This window comes from Drosophila miranda, chromosome 4, assembly GCF_003369915.1.
Source record: "Drosophila miranda strain MSH22 chromosome 4, D.miranda_PacBio2.1, whole genome shotgun sequence".
In the NCBI taxonomy this organism is placed as follows: Eukaryota; Metazoa; Arthropoda; class Insecta; order Diptera; family Drosophilidae; genus Drosophila; species Drosophila miranda.
Window position 1 is genome coordinate 10,887,947 of NC_046677.1, and position 23,943 is coordinate 10,911,889.

The 23,943-nt window shown below is 40.2% G+C and overlaps 3 protein-coding genes across 3 annotated transcripts; all 3 read left to right on the forward strand.

The window, feature by feature from the left end:
- Positions 1–3,951: 3,951 nt before the first annotated feature.
- Positions 3,952–5,207, forward strand: LOC108161496. The gene has a single exon (XM_017295771.2). It carries the CDS (start codon positions 3,980–3,982, stop codon positions 5,030–5,032), a length of 1,053 nt encoding a protein of 350 aa, XP_017151260.1. The 5' UTR covers positions 3,952–3,979; the 3' UTR covers positions 5,033–5,207.
- Positions 5,208–19,845: 14,638 nt separating this feature from the next.
- LOC117188933 lies at positions 19,846–20,423 on the forward strand. Its single transcript, XM_033393566.1, has 2 exons — positions 19,846–19,949; positions 20,011–20,423. The coding sequence occupies exons 1-2, from the start codon at positions 19,922–19,924 to the stop codon at positions 20,328–20,330; spliced, it is 348 nt and encodes a 115-aa protein (XP_033249457.1). The 5' UTR covers positions 19,846–19,921; the 3' UTR covers positions 20,331–20,423.
- A 638-nt stretch (positions 20,424–21,061) lies between these two features.
- Positions 21,062–21,959, forward strand: LOC108164092. The gene is made up of 2 exons (XM_033393563.1): positions 21,062–21,168; positions 21,236–21,959. The coding sequence occupies exons 1-2, from the start codon at positions 21,132–21,134 to the stop codon at positions 21,874–21,876; spliced, it is 678 nt and encodes a 225-aa protein (XP_033249454.1). The 5' UTR covers positions 21,062–21,131; the 3' UTR covers positions 21,877–21,959.
- Positions 21,960–23,943: the final 1,984 nt, after the last annotated feature.

The window sequence follows — 23,943 nt, forward strand, 5'->3', positions numbered from 1 at the left end:
TTGATTGTAAAATAATTTTAGGGCTAAAAGATATGAGAAAAAAACATTTGAAATTGGGGAAATTCAAGAAAAGTCCTGCGAAACCAATTAAATTTCGTCATTATCTTTCAAGCTTAAGTTAATTAATTTTCTTGAAATATTCTGTCAATTTCCCAACTGAATGTTTTAATCTCCATTCATTTCTATCATACGCTGTTATCTTAAGGTGCATTGTAGATTTCGTGAATGGTAGCAACAGACAGTGAATCCACACCCTTCATTTCCACTTCATCCTTCAGATATTCAAGGCTTTGCTTTGTACTGACTGCAGCTTACTTATCCATTGTCTACATCCGACTTTGCCGGACATTCTGCAGCATTATAATTAAACACATTTACATATAGCCATGTAAATTGCATAATTGAGAAACAAGGTTCAATTGGAATGTGACTTTCACACCGATTCGGGTGTAATTCTAATTGTTTAATCAGAATTAATTGGTACCAAAGGGATTAAATGGTAAATTTCTGTGTTTAAGAAAGAGAGTTCTGTGAAATAAGTATATATATAGAAACATATATAAGCAGCATATGTATATATGTATAAGCATATAGCAAATATAGAAGCAGCATTCAAGTACCCAGGTCTACTCAAATTTACAAAAATTAAAAACCATCCTTAAATACATCCTTACATGTGCAATAGATTATGGTGATGCATTTTTTGATATGAAACATCCATTTGAGCATCCTTTTATGCCAATAAAATACTCAAAAAATCATCTTTTTACACAACGCTATATCTTGCAACCACAAGGAAATACCTTTGCTCTTTTCTATTTGGAAGCAACACTTCTAAAATACTCCTCTTCTATTTGATAAATTCATGAACCTTAAGCCGCACTTTAAGCCCACAAACAAATTGCTCATTGCACTAAAACCATAAAACCCGATATGGCATGGTATTCACAAGTGACATTCAAACTATTAAGCAGACAATTCCTTTGGCCAATGATTATGGGCACTTTTGTGGCTGTTTTCCTTTACTCTCTCTTGCAGGCTTTTCTTTAGAGCAATTCCATCTTATTGAATTTCTTACTGCTTGTGCAGCCCACGACAGGCTATTGATCCCCCCGAAATCCCCGCATATACTCGTACGTATATCTATGTATGTATCTTAGAGTTGAACAAATTGAATTTGATTATTGAATTCACACATTTAGGGGGTTATTAATATTTGAATTTGCATTTACATTTGCATACGGGGGACTCGTTCTAATTGTTGGCCCCAATAACCAAAATCGGACTGTTGCTCACTTAAATCCACAGAAGTTGATTTGCATAGCGATTGGGAATACATTTCCCGCCTTACCGCTTTCCCGCTTTTCTTTGTCCAAATTTTATCCATTTTCAGATTAAATTACATTTTTTAAATCAATTAAGGATATTATGTGTCTGAAGGCGTGTCAAAATAAATATTTATGCCCGTGCAGTCCGGTCAACGGGGGAGGATTTTCCGAGTTCCTTGTGTGTCCTGTCTGTCTGGCGGCCCCCCCTAAAAATAGTTTGCTTTTTGGGCGTTGGCCCCCAAAATTGCCCCCACTTAAACCTTCGACCCCATTCGGGTGGTCGGTCATTGCGTGTGCAGTACAGTCACGCCTTTGGCCCCCAATATTCATCCCCTACCATCCATCCCCCAGTCCACTTAAAGGTGTGTGGATGACTACCTAAGTTGCAAGAGTAAGTTCTCTTAATGCTTCTTTATGTGGCAATGCTTTTGGGGCTTGGCATGCGCCCTTTCCCCTCTCGTACCACTCGTACTTTTCTGTCTGTGGTGGGGTGGGGGGCGTCGTGTCTGCGGCAATATTCTAATGGATTTTTCGTTTCCAGCTATAAATAGGCGCCCGCCCGAACAACTGGCAAACAATTGAAACCATATTTTAGTCGCCTAAGAAGGGGGTATTTTCGGCTGTGGCATTGCGTTAAACCGAAGGGTCCTAGGGGGCACATGCGAGAAGGATGTGCCCCTTAAAGAAGGGGTAGCAACAAAGGCAGCAGAATGCGAAGGAAAGTCATTACCCTTCCACTCGAAATGTAATGAATATTCTTTTATTTTCTCTTGCCTTCCTCTTGATGTGTTCGCTTGTTTTGGCCACCCATTTTCCCACCTTATCTTGGCATTCTTTTTCTTTTTTGGGGGAAAAGTGTAAAAGCGTCAGCCCAAAAATCATTTGCACACAGCGACATTCCATGTGGGACTCATTAGAACAGGGGTCTGGGGATGTCCCCCTTTTATTTTTTGCAGAATTTTTGTTGCCTTTTCCTCCGAATTTGGGTCTTCTTTCCCTGAAACTTGGTCTCTTTTTCTCTCTTGGCTGTTGTTGACAATGAGCGAAACATTTTGCGTATTGAAATTGACAAAGTCTTAAGGATGGAGGAATAGGGATATACGCAGCCCTACGTCCTCCCTAAATTCCCCCGTTATTGCATGAATATTCATGGGGGGGACCTTAAAGGAGGAGAGAGAGAGAGAGGAGGGGCAGATGGCAGACACTTTATCCTTCGTTTTGGGTGTCGCTTCCTTCTACGGGGGAGCGGCTTCTGTTGGATTAACATAAAATTTCATTTGATTGTGTTTTGGTGAAGATTTTTATGGGTTATAAAGGATTTTATATATGGCAACTAACTTGTTTTCTTGGGTATCTGGGTATCTGCTGGATAAAAGATGTCTACAAAAATCTCTACGGGCCATCGGATTGATGGCAATGGTCTCCATTATGGACAAGGGCGGGATTTGAGAGACGTTTATGTGTGCATGGAATACAGGAATTTGAGGTAAATAAATTGGTTGACTTTTGAGAGTGTTTTTAAGGGGAGGATTATGCGGAATGTTGTTTCGAAATATCTAGATATGTGTGGAATATCTTCAAATATAAAAAAATTAATTAATAAGTGAGAAAAATAATGTATTAGATGGGTTCTGTAAGTAGTAATATAGGAGAAATATATAACATATACATAGGTAAAAATATAATTTGCAAGAAATATGTGGAATAATACATATTTGTAAATTTTGAGATCTGTAGAATATTGTGTTTTAAAATATATAAATGTGCAGAAAATATACGTGTTCCAAAGCTTCTGCATAGTGCAGATAAAATAGAGTGTTTTCCAAATTTAAAACAATATTCTTTTCTTTTAAATTAATTTTCAGTTAAAAGGTGATGAAATTTCCAAAAGCTATTAAAGATTATTCTGCAAAAATGTAATCCTAATTGGTTAAAATTCTTTTAAAGGTAAGTTGCAAAACATATAACATACACTTTATCATGTACTTGCCGCCGCATTAACACTGCCAAAAAAACTGCCTAAATACCGTCAACTTTTACCCTTGAAACGTTTCAGCCATAAAAAATGTAAATTTAAAGAACTTAATCCCAGAGAGTTGATAAATCCTTAAGGTCTTTAAGATAATGAAAACAGTGATCATGAAAACAGGCGGCAAAAAGGTGTGTATTTGAAAAGCCATCATAGAGAATTACTTACAAATCCCTCAAACAAGTCAAAATTGCAGCCAAAAAGTATCTGCAAAAATTATTCAATAGATTTTGCTTTGTGCTATTGTATATGCTTTTTATGGACCTTAAGGATACGGTTCCCATCCATAAAAACCATCGAAGCAAATCCCTGACAGAACAACATGAAATTTCGATTATTTTGATGGGGGAAGTGAGATTTACGATGCAATTTGATGATGGCAATGCGATGATGGAGCAATATGAAAGATTGATGAGCTTTCTTCAAGGTCGTTCCACTTTTTTCTCACTGCTGCCTTTCTGTTGACGGACCGATTCAGTGTTTGCCTGTAAACATTTTAAGCAAATATTCAGAGATTCGTTGATTAAACAGCGAAAGATAAAGAACGTCCAAGGCATGGAGGCTATAAAATGTGAAATTCTGTTGGGGTTTAAGCACAGTTCTCACTCGAATTGATTCAATCATGTATCGGCTACTCTTTTACCTGTTCAGTGGCTGTCTGCTGCTGCTTTTTGTGGCAGGAGAATCATCATTGGAGGAGCAGTCGTCAGAGGAGATTGTAATGGATACGACAGCCATTTATTTGGAGGATTTTCCGGCTGTTTCTGCGGAGTTGATGGAGCTGGGAGAACCCTCGGTGGATGAGCAGAGTGTGATGACAGCACAGAAGATCAATTGGATGCCCGTGTGGCATGAGCAGGAGCAGGATAATTATAATCCAAGGGTAGTTCGTCAAGTGATGGAAGAATCGACCACTAAGAGGGAGGTTCTTCCGACTTCCTCTACTACCGAAGCGAAAAGCGAAGTCTCCTCCACAGAGGCGATCCCTACGGTGATAGAAACCACTACGAAGAACAGCCTGGAGGAGCTTTTGAGCACTCGGGATAACAAAGAGTGTCCCAGCACTGCCCAACGTGGTCTCACAAATCTCATACGCGTGGCACGACCTATGTTGCCTGCTGCAGAGCTCCGCAACATCTTCGCCAATGCCGTAGAAGATCCTCAAGTGAAGGATCTCCTGAAGCTGCTCAAGGGCAATCCTTTCAAAGAACAGGTGGCACTTTTGCGGTCCACCAAGCAGCATCAGATGCTGCAGGACTATATCTGTCGACGCCTGAAGCTGGATCCCGCATACTACTTCGATTATGTGAGGATTTTCCTCAACATTCACACCACAGAGGCACCCACCAGCCCTTTGCCCAATCGTCGCAAAGGAATACGTGGCCTGCTGCAGGATGTCCGGGATGTCCTGCCTCGTACCGCACTAAGGGATCTCTACTTGAGGATGTACGCCTCGGATGTGGAGCTCTCCAATGCTGTGCGTCTCGTCCGCAGCTTGGAATTCCGTCGTTTGCTGCAGGATGTCCGCTCCTTGAAGGAGTATCGCGGCTTGACTGAGGATCTGGAGAAGGCGGGTGTGCCTCTACGACAGATCCAACAATTGGTGGCAAGTGCATTGGGTTGGGCCACCTTGGATGCCACTTTGGGGGCAGAGACTGTCATTTTTAGTGACTAAAGGGGAGGAGGTTTTTTCCTGCACTTTTTACTATCTTTATCTATCGAAATTTGTATATTTTCACTCCCTCGATTTTTATCTTTATCTTTCAACTATGTTTCCATTAATCTTTTCTATAAATTATATGAAAATCTTTTACAAAAACAAAAGAAAATTTGGAAAATCTTCTCAATAATCGTTTTTGTTTTATTTAAATTTTTTTTTGTTGGGAGAATGTTTTCTAGAAACAATAGTACCTTTAATCTCTTAAGTTTGTTTAAGAAATAATTTTTTTTATTTTTTTTTTTGTATTTTTAGTTTTTTTTCTTCCCATATTTCAATCCATAAATCGAGAAAATATTCTCTTAAAAAATTAAGATCTAAAATATTTCACATTAACATATCCTTTCGCCTTATAAAATCTATATTTTTAAACGCTTCTTCTTAAGATCTTTGTTCATGAGAAAAATGTGTAGAGCTTTAATCAAAAAACTCAATGATTATCTGCTTTCAGTTGGAAAATCTCTTCCTGTTTCCTATTTCCCTGCTTCCTCTGCTATAATTCCCCTGCTCCCGAGGCTCCAGCCCGTTTAGCGGCTCTACTTCAAAGGCGTTGTAAGGCAACACCTTTTGTTTTTTCTTTCATTTAGATCGTATGTTTAATCGATTTTATATATAGATTTGTCTTTAACGTTTCTTTATCGCGATGTGTGGGATGGCGGCGTGGCTCATCCATCAATCCAGCAAACTCTCATCAGTCATCTGTCAACCAATTTCACTTCTGTGGCTCCAGGGCTCTCAGAAAATATAAAAAAAAGGGGAAGCGCGACATCTATGACGTGGGGCAGGCACCACATCATTCTCTAGAGAGAGACGTCCCCCAACAACTGGGCAACGAATTTATAACTCATTCGTTGTGGCACGGCATGGACTCTGGGATGGACATGTTTACAACTTTTACAGCGGGGCATGCAGCCAGGCAACCGAAACCACTTGAAAATTCGTTCAGGGTCAAAATCATTAGGGCAGGCAGCAGACAGCAGACAGCATCAGCCAGTAGTTCTTCTACTGTTTGTCGCCGCACCACAGCCACAGCAAGAGCCACAGCCGCATGCCGCGCAGAGGCCGTGGCATAATAAACAACAAATACAAATGAGAATTGCTGCCGCTGCTGCTGCCACACATGTTGCTTGCGTTGCGCCTTCAAAAGAGACTTCATCGAGGCTGTCAGCGCCGACATCTAATCGAGGCAACAGTTGCCATAAACAAATTATAAACAGATCGAATCGAGCAGACAGTAGCCGACAATCCAATCCGACAAATGTCGGTTGTAGGACGGCTATAAATAATACCCCAAAAAGGGCACCAAAACCCCAAGCAACGTTTACGGAAATACTCGTATTTACTTCAGAGTCAGAGTCAGCGCCAAGTCTTTGGTCTCTGAAATACGTGTCAAAATAAACAAACATTTGGAAAAACAGCAACAGCAACAGCAATTTCCAGTGGAAATCGCAGACAGACGATGGGTCACAGTTCAAACTATAAGATAGCCACGATCTAGACTTTGATTCGGATCCGGTTGGGAAATATTATCTAGATTATATTTGCAGTGGGTGCTACTTGTTTTTATCGCTGGTATCTACATATGTGGAAATCTTCCAGATGAGGCCACAATGCATTGAGTTCTGGGTCATTTTTGTAATTAATTGAATGCTGAAGAGTTTTATGAAATGTTGAGGAAATATTTTAACATGTGTGCATATAAAGGGAGGGATATATATTTCAAATAATATTAAGTATGAAATTCATTTTTCATTGAATGAAGCTTAGTTTTTTGTGTGATTTTTAGAGACTTTTCCAAAGAAAATTCTCTGTTTTTAGATCTGCTGCGTATCCACATTTCGAGATGGTAAAAGGAATACCTTCTTTGGCTTTACTTTTGGTAATATATTTTAAAGACTAAAGAAACCAAAGGAACCTTCTTTGTTCCTAAAACTACGGCCTATTCTCCTTTTATATTCCAAAAATTAGCAACATTTCAAGCGGCGGGCCCACAAAAACCAGCACAACAACTGAGAGCTTGGCAAGAACCAACTTCCAAAGAAAGAAAACTGAAACTCGGGTCTAGAGAAAGATAATCTTTGGTTTGGGTTTTTGGTCTAGACCTCTTCTACCTTTGAGGCCTCTTCTGTTAAATAGAGACATGAATATACGTAAAGAAAAAGCTTTGCTTTTTGTTTGAAACCGGCGGAAATTATTATTAATTGCTTGGAATGCCGGGCACACACCGCCTCCCGCTTCTCCCCAGAACATGCCCCAGCCCGCTCCAGAGTCAGGTCCATAGACTGTGTGGCAGGCCGCTTCTAATGGCTTCCGTTGGCGTGGCTCAGTTTTTCTCTCAGATTTTTGTTTTCATCCAATCATTTCGATGACGTAAAAAGCCGTTTTTCATGGCCAAAACCTGGGCTACAGAGAGTTCTTGGCCTCAAAAAAATCAGCTAAATGTCGGGCCAAGCATTTGTGTGTGTGGGGGGCAAATGCGTTGGCTGTTGGAGCTATGGGGCTATGGCTGTGGATTATTTGGAGTACATGTACTCCTCGTACTCTGCCATCTGGGCGGTTCATTGGCCTTGGCTGACAGATAGACGACGACGGCGTGGGTAAACAGTTTGACTTTTCAGAGCACAGTGGAATTGCTGGGGAGCTGAGGAACAGTGGAGTTGCTGTTGTGGAGACTCTCGTGGATCTATAGACCACTGCTGGAGGAGGAGTGTGCCCAAGCGTGTCCAGATGGTCGTCTCCTTTTACAATTGCACTGCTCCAGCACTTCCCCAGAGGAGCGTCAATGCCTGCCCTGCCCCTTGTGCTGCGCCGAAGAGTGTCTGCCCCAAGAGTGGGGTTCAGCAGGCGGAAACACAAAGCGTTCATTCGTTGTTTCGTTCGGGTTGAAAGTGGAGTTGGAGTTGGGACTCGTTCTCAAGCTGTGGGTGTCGTCGTCTGGAAGCTTTTTCTGGACTATTGTGTTCCCGATTCCAAAGGGAAACAACAGCGATAGCACACTGCAGCAAACAGAGGTGCAACAGAGGTGCCACAGAGGGGCAAACGTAGGTGCAACAGCAGAGCAATAAAGGTGAACGACTCTCCCATTTGGTTAATTGAGTTTGAATGGCGGAACGAAAAAGTTGCAACAAGGGCAAAAAAATGAAGAAAAAAAACGTTGCCATTGCAGTGATTTTCTTTTGAGGAAAAAAGAAGCAAGGGTTTTTCTATGGCAACGTGGAGTCGTGGGGGAATAGGGGAGTGTCTTGGCAACAATTGAACTTTGAAGTGTGTCAATCTTATTGGGTTGTAGGCAAAGACTGAAAGAAGTCTTGGCACATGCCCCCCAGAGAGAGTCAAGGGAGGTACTAGTGGAATTCTTATGAGAGTCGAAGAATTTCAATTGGAAATGGTAGCAGAAATCAAGGAAAATTCAGCGGACATTCTACAAGAGCCATTCAACTTAAATAAATATCAAAGAAAATTTATGTAGAAAGAAAATTTGAATCTAAAAGCCTCTTTCTGTACAAAAACCAAAATTAAACCATCATCGAATGAGTTAAGACTAAAGTCTACTGCAATTCTTATAAATAATTCTTATAAATTCTCTAAATAACCTCTTTCCCCAGGCTTCATAACTCATCTCATCGTTTCGGAGACCGAATATTTCTTAAGAGAGTCAAGTTTGAAGTTCAGTTTCACCGAGAACCCAAGTTTTCTTTCATTCTATTTGAAGGCATCCAAGTTTGTAAATACCCAGCAGCTTTTGTTGCATCCAAAACATTCCTTGGGTCAGACCCTTTGGGGCCCTATAATTATTTAATATAAGATGTGTGCTTATAGTACTCTTCGCGGTTACCCCTATATTAACTACTTAAGACTGCGACTGGGGCGTTACGCCTATCCACTCCACTCCACTCCACTTTAGGAGAATTCACGCCTAATGAAGCACCACAGCACAGTCGATGCGATGCTCATTGAACTAAGGCGAAACCGAAACCAAAACTGAAACGAAACGAAACCACAAATCAAATTAAAATTCCGTATCTTTTTTGGGGAGTCATTAATCTCTTGGGGTGGGGGTGGGGGAACAGAACCGATAGAACCGCTAGAAGAACTGAAACTGCAATTGCTACATGCAGCATGCGTTGATCTTTCAACAATCGCCATGGCAACAGCCGCCTTAGCACAAACAAAACAAAAGCAAAACCTCTTTTTGGACGCGGCTTTTGGGGTCCACGCATGACTTGGCGTTTGCTGGAGCGCTTAACCCAAATCCAACAAGCAAAAGATGAGGAGGGGTCACCATAGAGAGACCGTGGAATACCCTTACCTAAAGCTTAGACTAAAAAATTTATTATTTTATGGGTTTTAAGCATTATTCCAATCGATAGAAGAAAGTTAAGAAAAAATAGTTCGATTACGAAAATAAATCTAAATATTATAAATAATAATAAGTCAAATAAATGATTCAATTTAATTTCATATTATTTTCTTATTCTAATTATTAAAAATAATGCAGAAAAATCCTCACATATGATTCATATCGGAAGATCTGATATTTTATTTCTCAAAATCGATAGAGACTTGTTGGTAGTTTCTATTGTTGAAGATTACCGAGATAGAATCAAGTGTCCGAACAATGTTTGATGCATTTTACAACCTTAAACAATAGATTTTAAAATATAAATCATCTTTGATTGATCTTTAAAGATTAAAGCAAAAGTGAAGTGATCCAGAATAATCTCAACTCTTTTTTGTAGTCTCAAAAGCGCTCATATTCTTCAATCGTGTAGTTATCATACCCCACGGATATACCCTATCTATAAGACCGAACAACCGAACAACATTGATGACAACAATAACCAGAATTGAAAGTGCATACTGCGCTGCCGCCAAGCCGCTGGTTCGCCTGCTCGTTCGCTCGACTTGCTTTAATCAGCGCTTTTTGATCCGAACAAAACAATTGCCGGCCGGCACACAATAACCACGACGGCGCCCTCGCCCATCCAACTCCACATCCACATCCAGATCGAGTGGCCCACTGTCTCACTGGGGTACCCACTGTGTCCCCTGCCCCTGCTCCCTTTCCACTGAACCACTGCCATAGCTCTTGCCCCCTGTCCACTGAACCACTGCCTCAGGTTTGCCCTGTGCCCCCCTGTCCTCTTGCCCTGCTTCTGCTTCTGCACCACTGCCCTGGCACCACCAATCTTCCTCCACTGCTTCTTCGGTGGCACACACAAAAATTGTTTTGGAAACTTGCTGAGTTTTCAATTGAGGCACAAAGAGCGCAGCGCAGCGCCGAAGGGTAGGAGGGAGGGAGAGTTCAATGAAGGGAGTGGAGTAGGTACATGGAAAGGGGTATGGCAAAAGGGGGAAGAGGGAGTTAAGGGTATAGGGACAGTGGGCTTTCAGTCGTTCAATTTGTTTGGTCAGCTCCGAGACCCCCGAGTGCCCGGTAGCTAGCGCTTGCTTCGTATACCCTTTTTGCCTGGGGAGGGTATTCTTATTTTTAAAGTTGTTTGCAGTGCCGAAAAGGACATGAGATAACAAATTCTTGTTCAGTATATGAATAGAAAAAGTCAAAAAAAAATTATTATTATATATTATGTATAGGAGTCCCTTGATTTTCCAGATATCTGCTGGAGAACTTACACGATATATTCTTAAGAAAATCTACTTTATTCAGTATGTAAATCGATAACATAAAGATAGGTAACCAATCCTCTAAAATAGCTCTGGATTGAGATCAGATAATTATATCTTGTAGCTAACAAAGAAAACAAATTGATGAATATAATGTATATCTTTCATCTCAAAAGTTCTTAAAAAAATAATATCCAGAATTTTAAGTATTTCTGAAGAACCAAAAGTTGGAAGTCTCTGTTTCATATATTTTTACACTTACACGAAAAAAAAACAATTTTAAAGGGTATCTAAAGCTCCGACTAACCAGGGATCCAATTATTTCTTTTCATATTTTTGTTGAAACTGGTATGCTCTCTGAAGCTCTGACGCTGAAGTACACATTGGGTTAAGTGCGTTTTATGGTTTGTTGATTCAAAAGCGAAGCGAATCCCCACCCACCATTCAGAAGGAGAGACCGAGACCCCCGCCACACCGCAGAGGAGTTCGGACGGACGGACGGACACACAGTCCGCCCTAGGGCTAATGAATTTTTAGTTACAAAACTTCGATCTGGTGACAATATCTGGGCTTCGGCTTCCGCTTCGGCCTTCGGTGTCTCACTGTCTTGGGGTTAGGGCGTAATACGTAATTTTTGCTCTTTTGATGATTGATGGATGGAAAAACTTTGTGTGTTTCGTTGACCTCAAAAATTGAAGTATGTGCAGTCATTGGCGGTGAATCGGACTTGAATAATTGGCTATATTTCGGATTTGATTTATGCCAAGTGGAGCGCTTGAATGGACCTGAAGTTCGAGAGAGAAATCTCTTTTAAAATATGTTAATCCCAAAAACCAATAAAATAAACCATAATATATACAGAGTATGTGGCTTTAGCGATGGATATTCTACAGAAACTTCCCTTTTTAGCTTGAGAACCTCTCTCTTGCCAGATTCTTCGATTTTCTTCGATTCGATTGATATGCAAATGCTGTGGGCCCATAAACACCTTTAGGCCATGGCTTTTTAAATTAAACCAGCCACAAGCTGCTCGCTAGCCCCATTCACCAAAAACCATTTCATTCAACAAAATCAACAGCCGACTTTTAGTGAATGAATTTTTGTATTTTGTTTGGTTTAAAGTTGTTTTTCCGCCAACGCTCTTCGGGGCTTGGCGGCTGTTTTCCAGGCCAACATGTAGACAGAGATGAAGACCCACGCAGAAAAGTGCAACACAAAGAGCCGACACACACGTCCACAAGATATGCAATCAACCTACAAGATTGTAGGCGCCTCTTTTTGGAAAAGTTTTGCCACGCGCCAACCTGTCGCAGGGCTTCCCATTAATTAGCTGCCACAAAAACCAAACCGCCATCGAACTTGGCCAAGAACCAGCGCTGCAGATACGACGCTACCAGACGTACATATATCATCTGTCAGGGGGATCGTTTCGTTATATAAGTCGCAGGGCATAAAAAAACGGCAGCTGCTTATGTCATCGTCTCCCCATGTGCGGGCGGACGTTCCATAAAAAACAAAAGATGGTTTTTGATGCTCTTTTGGGCCATCTGTCTTGAAGTCTGAGGAGAACCCATAAATGGCATCAAAATTGATGACGTTGTAGCCTGGCTTTTCGTACCAGACAACGACCTACATCAATGCTTGGCTTCGGCTTTTAATAGTTTTAAAGCTACTAAATTTTTGTGTCAGAGTGTGGGCGATGGGGCATGAAGCTAACTCCTCACTAAGCTGCCCCCAAAAAGAGAGGAGAATCGACTGAATTGTGTTCTTATGAATGTAATTGTCAGCTTAGTTCAGGAATATGGTTATGTGACCTTTGAAAGTATAGAGAATATTGTAGAAAATAATGGGAGATGAAGAATTACAAAAGATTATAGCATATCTAGGAGATCTACATATGCTTATTTATTCATATATCAGACTACCATACAAAATCGTAACAAATATATCAAATATGATTAGGATATATTGATTGAATGTTCATCTCTTGTCTATACATAACCTATGAAAGTTGGCCTTAAGAGGCTATGGTCTCTAAAACCATTTCATTCCTTCAATTCATTTATACAATGTTCCTAAGAAAACTACTCTTAAGTAAATCCATAAACGGCCTTGGGACCTTAAGATGTTCAATAATAATCATATATTCGGATCTATGGTTCTTTATTGTGCTTTGGGAAGGTAACAATCGATCTTACGTGCCGAATAGTCTTAAAATCATTCAAAATATGATCTAAAATCAATCAGAATTTGACGATATTTTTCCCTTGACTTCTCTAAACTACAGTTCCTATGAAAACCATGCTTAAACGGTGCCTACACTTAAACGCCGCCCGAATGAAGTGTGGGAGCTATCACAAGTCGCCAAAACAGGGTCATCAAGTGGGCGATAATATGTACGTACGTTCATTGAGTGGGAGTAGCCGGTAGCCTATAAACTTTTAGTAGGTGTCTGGTTGTCTTTAATTGATGAAAATTATACTTAATTTCATCCGAAAAGTACCCGTTCAAAATCCACAAATGGCCAAGAGTCGTTTACTACCTTGTAATCCGCAACCAAAAACATCAGATTGGATATTCCCATAAAAAGCGTGTGGAATGTAATGAAAATCGTATGGTTTTTATATGCATTTAATTTTCAATTTGGAACCGCATTTGGGGTGTTCGATATGCCAGCCAGCCAGCCAGCCACCACCTAATGATGATTGCCTCCATTGAGGCGGCGAGAAAACTTTCCTTTTCGAATGCACAGGCCTCTAATATGGCTAATCAAGAGGCAAGGGGAACAGTAGTCAGCAACCAGCAACCAGCAGCATCAGCACCCACTATCATTACATCATGTGGCAGATAGGCAGAGATCAAGACATGAAATCGACTTCCGCTCGACACGCACTTGGGGATCCATGGGATACAGGGAAAGTTATCAACATTACATTACCATCAAAGATACAGCTACAGATACATACATATCCATCGTACAACAATCGGCAATGAGAGTGAGTCTGTCTGGTGGTAATTTCAGATGCCAAAACAATGACACATAAATCGCTGAATAAAAAATCAAGCGTAACATCAACATTTTCACATTACCCTCCCTATATGTACGTACAGATGGTTAGATACGAGCACCCCGTCGCATCTATGAGATACACGAGTGTGCTTGTGGACTTGGTGGCATGTGGAAAGTTGCAAATTGCTGGTGGTGGGGGCAGTGTAGTAGAAAGCAAGGCAACAAGTTGCATCGTGCGCGTAAGTACGAGTATCTCTACTTGCCTGCCTCCCTGCTATTCAGTTACCACTCGCCCGCTCCCATCTCGTGCTTGTAATGTGAGAAAAAGGCAAGCTAAAGCTAAAGCTAAAAAGTGCAACGTTGACACAATTGTGAGTATCCATGAGATACTCAAGCAATTGTCAAGCGATTGTCTAGATCCAGCCACCGGCAATTGCATTGCCACAATGGGCCACAGATGAGCTGGCTGCCAGAAGATGAAGTGGGAAGCGTGTTGTCAGTCTGCACTCCACTCCCTGTCTAGTACTACGAGAGCAGTCCATAGTTGATTTGAAATTGTTTTGCAATTCAATTCATCTGCAATGACATATGGCATGTATCTAGAGATGTGATATGTAACTATGCATCTTTGAAATTGGGTTTGTTTGTAGTTTATTTCCTAATATGAAAGGGAAGCGTTCAGTTGGGAAGTGTTGGCCACATTTGTGTTGGAAAGAAACTCAAGGAAATTGTGATCAAAGCTCTGCCGATGGCAACGAAGCAATTCATCTAACAAGAGGCTCAAAAATATATCAAAATATATGCCAAAATGTTTATTTAGAGCACGGGGCTCACTGGGTTAGAGCATTAAAGGAGCGAGATAGAGAGAGACTATAGAAACTATAGAAATTGGTTGCCAGGTTTCGAATGGTACACTTTGTGCACTCAGAGAAAAAGGCCATATTCAAATAAAATGCACCCATATTTAAATTAAATATTCAGTTTTTGAATACAAAATTAGTGGAATTATATGGAATAAACTCTGATTTAAATATAAATGTATTAAATTTCCTATTTAACACGATCTACATATATTTATAATATAAATATATTCAATATAAATAAGAAAAATATTTATTGTTAATATTTTCATATTAATAGTAAAAAAGAAGGGAAACAGATCTATTTATATACATTTTTAAATCGAATTAGTTAGTTAATTTAATTAATTAAAATATTCGAATCTCAAGTGCTATTTTCTCTGAGTGTATTTTTATTAATTTAAAAACATCTGTTATCTTTTTGCATTGAATTTCATTAGTCACAATCTTTCAGTCTTCCCGTATTTATTTAACCATTATACTAAATATCATTAAAGGATATATATCTTATAGGATTTTTGCCCTTATCAACATTTGCGTATACGTAAGAGAGATCTTGAATTGAGCCCAAGAACCCCAATGTATACCGAAATGTTGTTGGGGACTTCTTTTACCATCTTCATCATATTTTCCATTGAGAGAACTGTAATAGTTTAAATGAAAGGGTCGAAATAATTCAAAGCGTTAGCTTTTTTCATTAATAGTATGAGAGTACCTATGTATGTGGGTATCGAGCAAACCACCAACAGCCTGTAGAATATTCAGTGATATTACATTTTTCATTCTGATAATTATCCCTCTCCAATGTGAAAAACTTCATGTTCAGGTGAAAGCTGTTAGTGAGTTTTCGGCTGTTTCTGAATATTTACCCAGCGATTTCAGTTCGTAGTCTAACGTTTCGTTCTCTACTCTGAAATCATCGTATCGAGCATATCTGCTGTTTCCATGAATATCCCAAAGTTGAATGCAAAACTCGTGAGGCTGCGACAGGGTCATTCGATGGATTTTTTCCAGTCCCATGAAGAAGTTCCCCCATTTGAAGTCCAAATTACCATTGAATCGTTACTGGATTACAGTCCAGCCAGATCCAGAAACAGCAGAGCACGTGGAATGGATTGATTCCGGGTACATTGATTAAATGAATACCAGTGGAGTCGTCGAATGGGAGACAACTGCTAGCATTAGAGATATTCGTCTTCAATTGATCTATACGATTGTTGACATCGGACTTTTCTTTTATTATAAGCTCCTTCAATTGATCAGTTTTTTTCATTAGAAGTTTATTTTGTGATTCCAGATTTTTAATTTGATCTTCCATGAGCTGAATTTACGTTTGGAGTTTACTTGCTGTGATGCTTAGGCTTTTCCTCAGTAGATCATCCATTTGCTTATCTTTCTGTTGAATCGATGATGCCAGAAGGTCCTCACTATTCTTTGCCTTTGCGATTTCGAGTTTATTTTCCAGCTGGGCGATGTGAATCCTTTCCCTGGCACAGGGCCGCGTACCGGAGCAGGGACTTTAACATCGGATAGCAAATGGCGCCACAACGCTCATCGTCCTCTCTTCTGGTCGTCTCGCATACATAGACGTAGACCTGTGAACACTTCCTTCCAACATCCTTATCTACATGCTTTTAAATTGCGATACCATTTACCCTCTTTCTCTCTGTGTGAAGGCTTGTATCAAATTACTCAAAGAATACAGAGATTTATTAGATTCGAGTAGCTTTTTCTACCCCGTAAAGTATATATATTCTTGATTAGAATTGAAATTTTTGCTACCGCAAATTGAGCAAATCTTTTGGTAACCACAATATTGAAAATACAAGAAAACAGACTATGCTGAATATAAATAATGATTTGATCTACCAGAATGCCAAAAGTCATTGCGATCGGACTATTTTTATATCCAGGAAGAGGAAAATAATTGTGGGCCTCGACAAAAACGTTTCATCGTGTATCTATCAGTAGCTGAGTCGTCTGGCAGGGTTTTCTGGGTAAAGAGTACGAGCGAGAGAGAGAAATGGTCCTAAACAGCAACGCAGTCATATAAACCGAGGGGAGCTGCTGCAAGACGCCCCTACAAGCAGGAAATTATATAATTACTATTATATACATAGTACACAAATGATGAGAAATATATTCATACGTTAAATTCGCAACTCTGAACTGTTGAAAGTATCTGTATATACATTACATCACTTACAAAAGATACAACTGCAAAGTTACAAATAATTTGCGCTAAATGAAAGTGAATGGTAAACGATTATAGTGGAATGCTGACTATGGGACTGTCTTACTATTATATCGATCTCTGAAATGTGAACGATCTACAGATATTCAAACTTCCTTTCTTTCAAAGAGATCTTCTCTCTTTCAAGAATACCTTCTGCCCCAGATTGGGTTCTGTTTCCCAATCTTGTTAGGCTTCTTCCTGTTTTCTATGACAGCCCGGTTATTATGTCATCTAATCCCCAATTTCGAACACGCATCGCATCGCATGCCATCTGCCCCACACAGAACTCAATTAAAAGTCCATTATCCACACCATGGAACAGAACTAACATTTGGGATTTGTTTAATAAACAATTTCCGCTTTGATTTGTAGGCCCAGGCCCCCTCTCCAAATCATAGGTAATTAACGTGATGGTTGCTTCTGTGCTTCTGTGTCTGCGGATAGGCAATTATGGCACCCCGCTTTTGTGGTGTGAAGAGTCACCCGCAGAGTGGGGTCAAGAGCCGCCTGGCTCCAACCCCTCAGGTGGTGCATACACTTGCCTCTTTTGGTAGGAAGTTGCAGCTTCCTTTTGTCGGGCCAGCAGTTGCGCGATTCTTGGCATTCTTTCCATACAAATTAGCTTGCAATTTGCTCTGGCTTCAGCCTCAGCCCTTTGTCGATTGATTGTGTTGCGCGGATTCTTTTGCACACAGTTCGATTGAAGTCGAAGTCGAACTCCAATCGTCGGCATCGTTTGGTATTTTGTTCCCTTTAAGCAAAAGCCGACAAAATGCGAACCACAAGAGAGAGAGAGGAGTGTGAGGCGGCGATGTCGTTTAAGGCTATTCGATTGGCATGCCGTCGCTCTCTTTGGGGTTGCGTTTCATACTCAAGTATCTGCGGGATCCATTAGTACTTGTATCTCTCTACTTGGGGACCTGCCTCTGTAATCAATCAATGCATCATAGAACGATGGAGTCTGGTGGACTTCCCTCTTTTTTTTTCCAGACTTCCACCGGAAAATATTTGCTTCCGTTCTGTTGTTTTTCCAACCATTCTATGGAGTGGAGTATGGCAAATAAATTACAATTAAATGCAAGAAACATGCAACAGGCACAGACAGACATACAGACAGACATACAGACAGACAGAGAATTGCTGTATCCAGCGGATGTGCGGAGTGGGCTACCTATAGCGACAACATCATTAGCCCCCACACCACACCACACCACACCACACTCCACTCTAGAGTGGGATTCTGGGGGCCCTTTTTCCTCCGATTGTAACGACAGTAAAAGTGGTCCATGCTAATCCGGAAGTGGGTCATTTTCCCCGAACGCAAATGAAAGCGTGTGCCCTGTCCCCTGCCACCGATTCGAAGCGTTGAAAATCATATAATGAAACACATGCTGGCAGCAGGGAGCTGATAGTCAGCCATGGGAAATTGAAACCGAAAACTGCAGCAATGGAAAGCCCCGAGAAGAGAGTCACGGAACCAACAGAGATATGGAGGTGAAGATGAGAGACAGTATCATCATCATCATAATCATAATAAAGCAATCAAAATGAGGGAATAAGACATTGTCTCCTATCCCTCTGTGTGTGGGAAACTCGCTGACAGATGAGATATTGTCGTCAGACTTATGCAAGAACATCAATTGAAAAGCGAAATGGTGTTGAAAGTTAAGAAAATTAATTAGAAAAGCAAAAAGCAATGAAAACCAAAGAGAACTACGGGGTGTATAGAAATACGAATGAGAAATAAGATATTTGCTGGGAGCCCTGCTCAATTCGAGATATGAGGCAGAGATCGGAAGGACTTTAAAGTAAGTTTTTGTTGCAAAAATTCTTGAAGAGGGTTGTGCAAGGAAAACCTTCTACGGAGTATCTTATTGTCGCGTCACGTGTAGGAATGCTAAAATTTAGTAGAATATGTGTGTAAAGTATGTTTAAAATAGGCAGACAAAATTTGCTCTTTAGAAATTCACATCCTTATAGAAAGAGCATATTTTCTTATAAATATGTAAGATATTCAAATTACGGATGTGTTTACAGAAAAAAAAAACAATCTTTCGATATGCTACATGCACAGTCCTGGGCGGTAATTCTGCTGTAAGACTCCGCTTCCTTCGCCTTAATATCTGACATTCCTTAAGCAAGTAAAGGGAAAGTTATTCCCATTTCAACTCATTTCAAGAACATTTTTGTAAATATTTTCAGTGTCTTGGAAAACCAGAAAATATGCTATCTGAATATTGAACACAAAAAAAATTATAAAAAAAGAATAACAGAAAAATTTAAATTAATTAAGCAAATATTAAAGTAATCTATCTACATATATGTATGTATGCTGAGGTAGCATTATTAAATCCGGCTGAAAATTGAATCTTGAATGCAAACCAAACTGAAATATTTTGTATGCCCGCCGCCTTATAGGGTAACTTCCATATTATCAATATTCCATATGAAATTTGTTTAGTAGCAAACAACTTTTGGCCATATGTAGTAGATCTGTTTCAGACACCACGCAAAATGCGAGTAACTTGCGCATAATTTGGTAGTAAATTCAACCATTAAGAAAAGACAAGACACCTACCCATAAAGACTGGACGACTGACCGATCGCCCACATATAGGAGCAGTGGAAGGGGCAGTGGCTGCCATCCCACATTCAATTCCGTAACCAATTTTGACGCGTGCGCAGGCGCAAGTCTTAATTTGCATATCCCCCACCGAATCGAAACTGTGGGGGCGACCTTACGATTTTGATTGTTTCACATTCTACGAGTTTGAAGCCAAAACGGATGTCTTGGATCTCTCTGGCTGCAGTTTTACTTTCGCTTGGAAGACAATGAAGCGGCCGTCAGATCTCTCTCTGAAGAGTTCTCACATTTATTTTGCGGCTTGCGAATTGCACATTAAATCTGCTGTGATCTTAATTATACTTGAAAATCTTTTAGAGTACATATCACGAACGTATCGTAAGCTCTTGGCTCCAAAAGCGTATATTTTTGCTTATACAAAAACCATATCGAAATGTTATTTCACAGCAAAAGTCGGGCAGAACTAATGTTTAGAGGTGGTTTCTTCTATATATAGAGGTGTTTTGGCATCAGAAAGATTCATTCTTTTAGTATGGGGTCTATTGGTCTCCTGGTTGTTTGTAAGTATTTTTAGCAGAGAAATATCTCTAGAAAGTATTGAAAACAAATTGTTTTTCTTAGTTTCTTTGGGGATGGCACTTGGGTCTTCAGCCTATCAAAGACCGATGAAAGTACAAGAGGATAGGAGAATTTTGCAAAACCTGAATGTTGTAGCTCAAATGTATCTTGCATCGTCTCAGCAAATACAACTGGATCAGGAAACCGTAGATCGCCAAATAGCCCAACAAGAGCTGGCACTACAGATGGCCGCTAAACAGTTGGTCGAAATTCAGCAAAAGTTGGTGGAAACCCAACGGCGACTATCGGGTTGTCAACCGCAGCAGAAAACCAGCTTTAGAGCAGCTCCTGGTTTCGATATAATGCCACCATTTTCTGGATGACCACCAGAGGCGACCCAACAGAAATGAGAAGATTTTTATTATTGGATCCACTTATCTAGCCCTGAAAATAAAGCAATTTTTTCCTTTTCGTTATTCATTTCTTCTATCCATGGAATATATCAGAAAAATGTATCTAATATAAAATTTCAATGAAGAAAACTTGGGTAATTTTTTACTAAGTGTTCTTATAGAATTTTAAATTTGAAATTTTATATACAGGGGCTTTAGATTTCTGCTCTGGGAATATGGATGGATGATCTGAAGATTTGATAAAAAGTGATGACGAATCCTTTGCTTAGACCAGGAAAATTATGGTAAAATTCCAGATCGTTACAAAAAAAAAATACTACAAAATACCACAAAATTTAAGAAAATTCTAGAAAGGTACTAGGAAGATGCGATACAATACTAGAACAAATATGTTATAGAAATATAAAAAAAAACACCTGTATGCGTTTTTTCACAAATAAAAATGTACAGAAAAGTATCATAAGTCTTCCAGCTAATATTAATAAAAAAAATATTACCCATAAAAATAAATACAATTTGGTAATACTTTTTTTTGAAAGAATTGGGAGCTCGCTTTGATTTATTTTCAGAGGATCTGTCGAATCGGCGATTATATAATGTGACCTTGCATAATCACTAATCGATGGAGAAGAATTATGTTATGAACCTTAATCCCCAGTAAATGTTAATCGAAACGAATCGCAAAGCGTTACACAATTCTGAATACAATGCGTGACATAAAGAAGAGACTTCCCACAGCTATTCAGCAGTTGAAGGATCGCCTTCTTCAAGATGAGGTTTCTTTTGTTAGTGTGCACCGCAGCACTGCGTAAGTTTTGTTGATGGAAAGAAAGTGTTGATCGCACCTTAACTATGAAAGTTTATATATGGATCAGTTCTATCGGGCAACGTGGCAGAAGATGACCCCCCAAAGAGAGATGAACCACAACTGGAAGATCAAAAGTCCCCAAAGGCCGAAGATCCAGAGGCGGCAAAGTCAACTCCAAAGGAAGATGAAGCAGATGACGCAAAGTCACCTCCAAAGGAAGATGAAGCAGATGACGCGAAGTCACCTGCAAAGGAAGATGAATCAGAGGTGATAAGGTTCCCCTTCGAATATGGCTCAAAGGGTAAAAGGGTAGCAAAGGCAAATCCATACCCACGTAGATATTGGAAGATCAGAAGAAAACAAACTGAGCAGTCCATCGGGAGGATGGCTAAAAGGATACCAGAAATGCGAAAAAATTACGCTTTGTCCATGGAGAAAAACAAGACATTAGCCGCGAAGATGGAAGCTTTTAATAAGAAGTTGTACGATGTGACAATGGATCTGAGAAGGGCTCAACAGCAGGCAGAAAATTGCAAGGATGTCGATACGGGAAATCCATTGATACCTCAGTGGAATATGAATAATTCTAGAATAGGCCCTGTCTATACATTTAGGTACATCCGTCTGCTAAGGTACTTACGTGCGAATATTGACAGGGAACTAAAGGCTGTCACGAACTTGAAATGGAGTAGAGAGAAGAGAAAATAGTCACAATTCTGCACATCTGACGAAGATTGTAAAACATTTTTAATAAATTGTGATCAATAAATCGTAGCAATTGCTGGAATAAATATAAAGCTTGGGATTAAATGAATGAAATTGAAACACGTCAGACCTCATGTTAAAGAATTTTTTAAATCTTGAAAGCATTATATGTCTCTGGCGAATGAATGATCTATCTATATAATGAAAAATTTACTAGAAAAATGATGTACAAATATACTTAATGTATACTACAAATAAACGTAAGGCATACTGAAATATTCTACAAATATATTGAAATGTACAGAAAGTATACTGAATCTTAAATACCTCGAGAAAGTAAATAAAACGAGGTGGAACGTTGTGAGTTGCTGCGGACACCGCAACTCTACAGTTATACCCGATACTAAGTCAGTATGGCTCTCCTCCGGCAGACGCCGCTAATATTAAGCGACACGACAAAGAGTGCGTGCGAGAGAGACAGAAAATCAGTCTGAGCGTGACGTCGGGGTCTGCGTAGCCAGTGCAAATTGATTTGTTCCTTTTGGCTACAAAAATGATCTGATCTGATCCAGATTCAGCAATCTGATAGATATGGTCATTATCTATGATTCTGCGTTTTTAGTTTTCTCGAATGTGCAATATTGTGGATGCAACAGATTTTCGTCCTTTGTGGGGGCGGAAAAGGGTATGGCGAAATTCTGAGATATACGTTTTATAGTGAGATCTAACAGAAGTGCGGATACCAAATTTGGTTACTCTAGCCTTAATAGTCTCTGAGATTTGTGGATGCCCCAGATTTTCGTCCTTTGCGGGGGCGGAAGGGGGTGTGGCGAAATTTGGACACGAAACGGTCAAGGTCCGATATCACAGGAGTGTGGACACCAAATTTGGTTGCTCTGGCTCTTATAGGTTCTGAGATCCTTGAACTCATATTTTGCAATTGGCAAAGCCGACCATGAAACCTGTGTGTTAGAGAGAGACAGAGAGAGAAAGAATGAAATTGTTTTCTTGATTCTGGCTATAATAATTATACGATCTGGTTGAGATTTTACACTCTAGAACATATAGTCATCCTCTACGATTCTGCGTTTTTGGTTTTATCGTATCTTTAAAAATGTGGATGCCACAGATTTCGGATTTTCGGGGGCGGAAGTGGGCGGGGCGAAGTTTTGAAATATTTTTGTAGCAGTGACATATCACAGAAGTCTGGATCCAAAACATCGTTGCTCTAGATCTTATAGTCTTTGAGCACTAGGCGCTGAAGGGGACGGACAGACGGACAGACGGACAGACGAACAGACGGACAGACGGACGGACGGACGGACGGACGGACGGACGGACGGACGGACGGACGGACGGACGGACGGACGGACGGACAGACGGACAGACAGACAGGGCTCAATCGACTCGGCTATTGATGCTGATCAAGAATATATATACTTTATGGGGTCGGAAACGATTCCTTCTGGACGTTACACACATCCACTTTTACCACAAATCTAATATACCCCAATACTCATTTTGAGTATCGGGTATAAAAAATAAAAATAAAAACGAGGGGGAACGTTGTGAGTTGCTGCGGACACCGCAACTCTACGGTTATACCCGATACTAAGTCAGTATGGCTCTCCTCCGGCAGACGCCGCTAATATTAAGCGACACGACAAAGAGTGCGTGCGAGAGAGACAGAAAATCAGTCTGAGCGTGACGTCGGGCGCTGCGTAGCCACTGCAAATTGATTTGTTCCTATTGGCTATAAAAATGATCTGATCTGATCCAGATTCAGCAATCTGATAGATATGGTCATTATCTATGATTCTGCGTTTTTAGTTTTCTCGAATGTGCAATATTGTGGATGCAACAGATTTTCGTCCTTTGTGTGGGCGGAAGGGGGTGGGGTGAAATTTTTAGATACAAGTTTTATAGTAAGATCTAACAGGAGTGCGGATACCAATTTTGGTTACTCTAGCCTTAATAGTCTCTGAGATTTTTGAATATCCCCAGATTTTCGTCCTTTGCGGGGGCGGAAGGGGGTGTGGCGAAATTTTGAAACAAACTCGCCTCGGTCCG

Bases quoted from the DNA above. Each gene is read 5' to 3' on its own strand.
- LOC108161496 (XM_017295771.2), top strand. From the start codon at position 3,980: ATGTATCGGCTACTCTTTTACCTGTTCAGTGGCTGTCTGCTGCTGCTT.
- LOC117188933 (XM_033393566.1), top strand. From the start codon at position 19,922: ATGGGGTCTATTGGTCTCCTGGTTGTTT. The intron at 19,950-20,010 runs GTAAGTATTTTT...TGTTTTTCTTAG, and splicing joins TATTGGTCTCCTGGTTGTTT to TTTCTTTGGGGATGGCACTT.
- LOC108164092 (XM_033393563.1), top strand. From the start codon at position 21,132: ATGAGGTTTCTTTTGTTAGTGTGCACCGCAGCACTGC. The intron at 21,169-21,235 runs GTAAGTTTTGTT...TATATGGATCAG, and splicing joins AGTGTGCACCGCAGCACTGC to TTCTATCGGGCAACGTGGCA.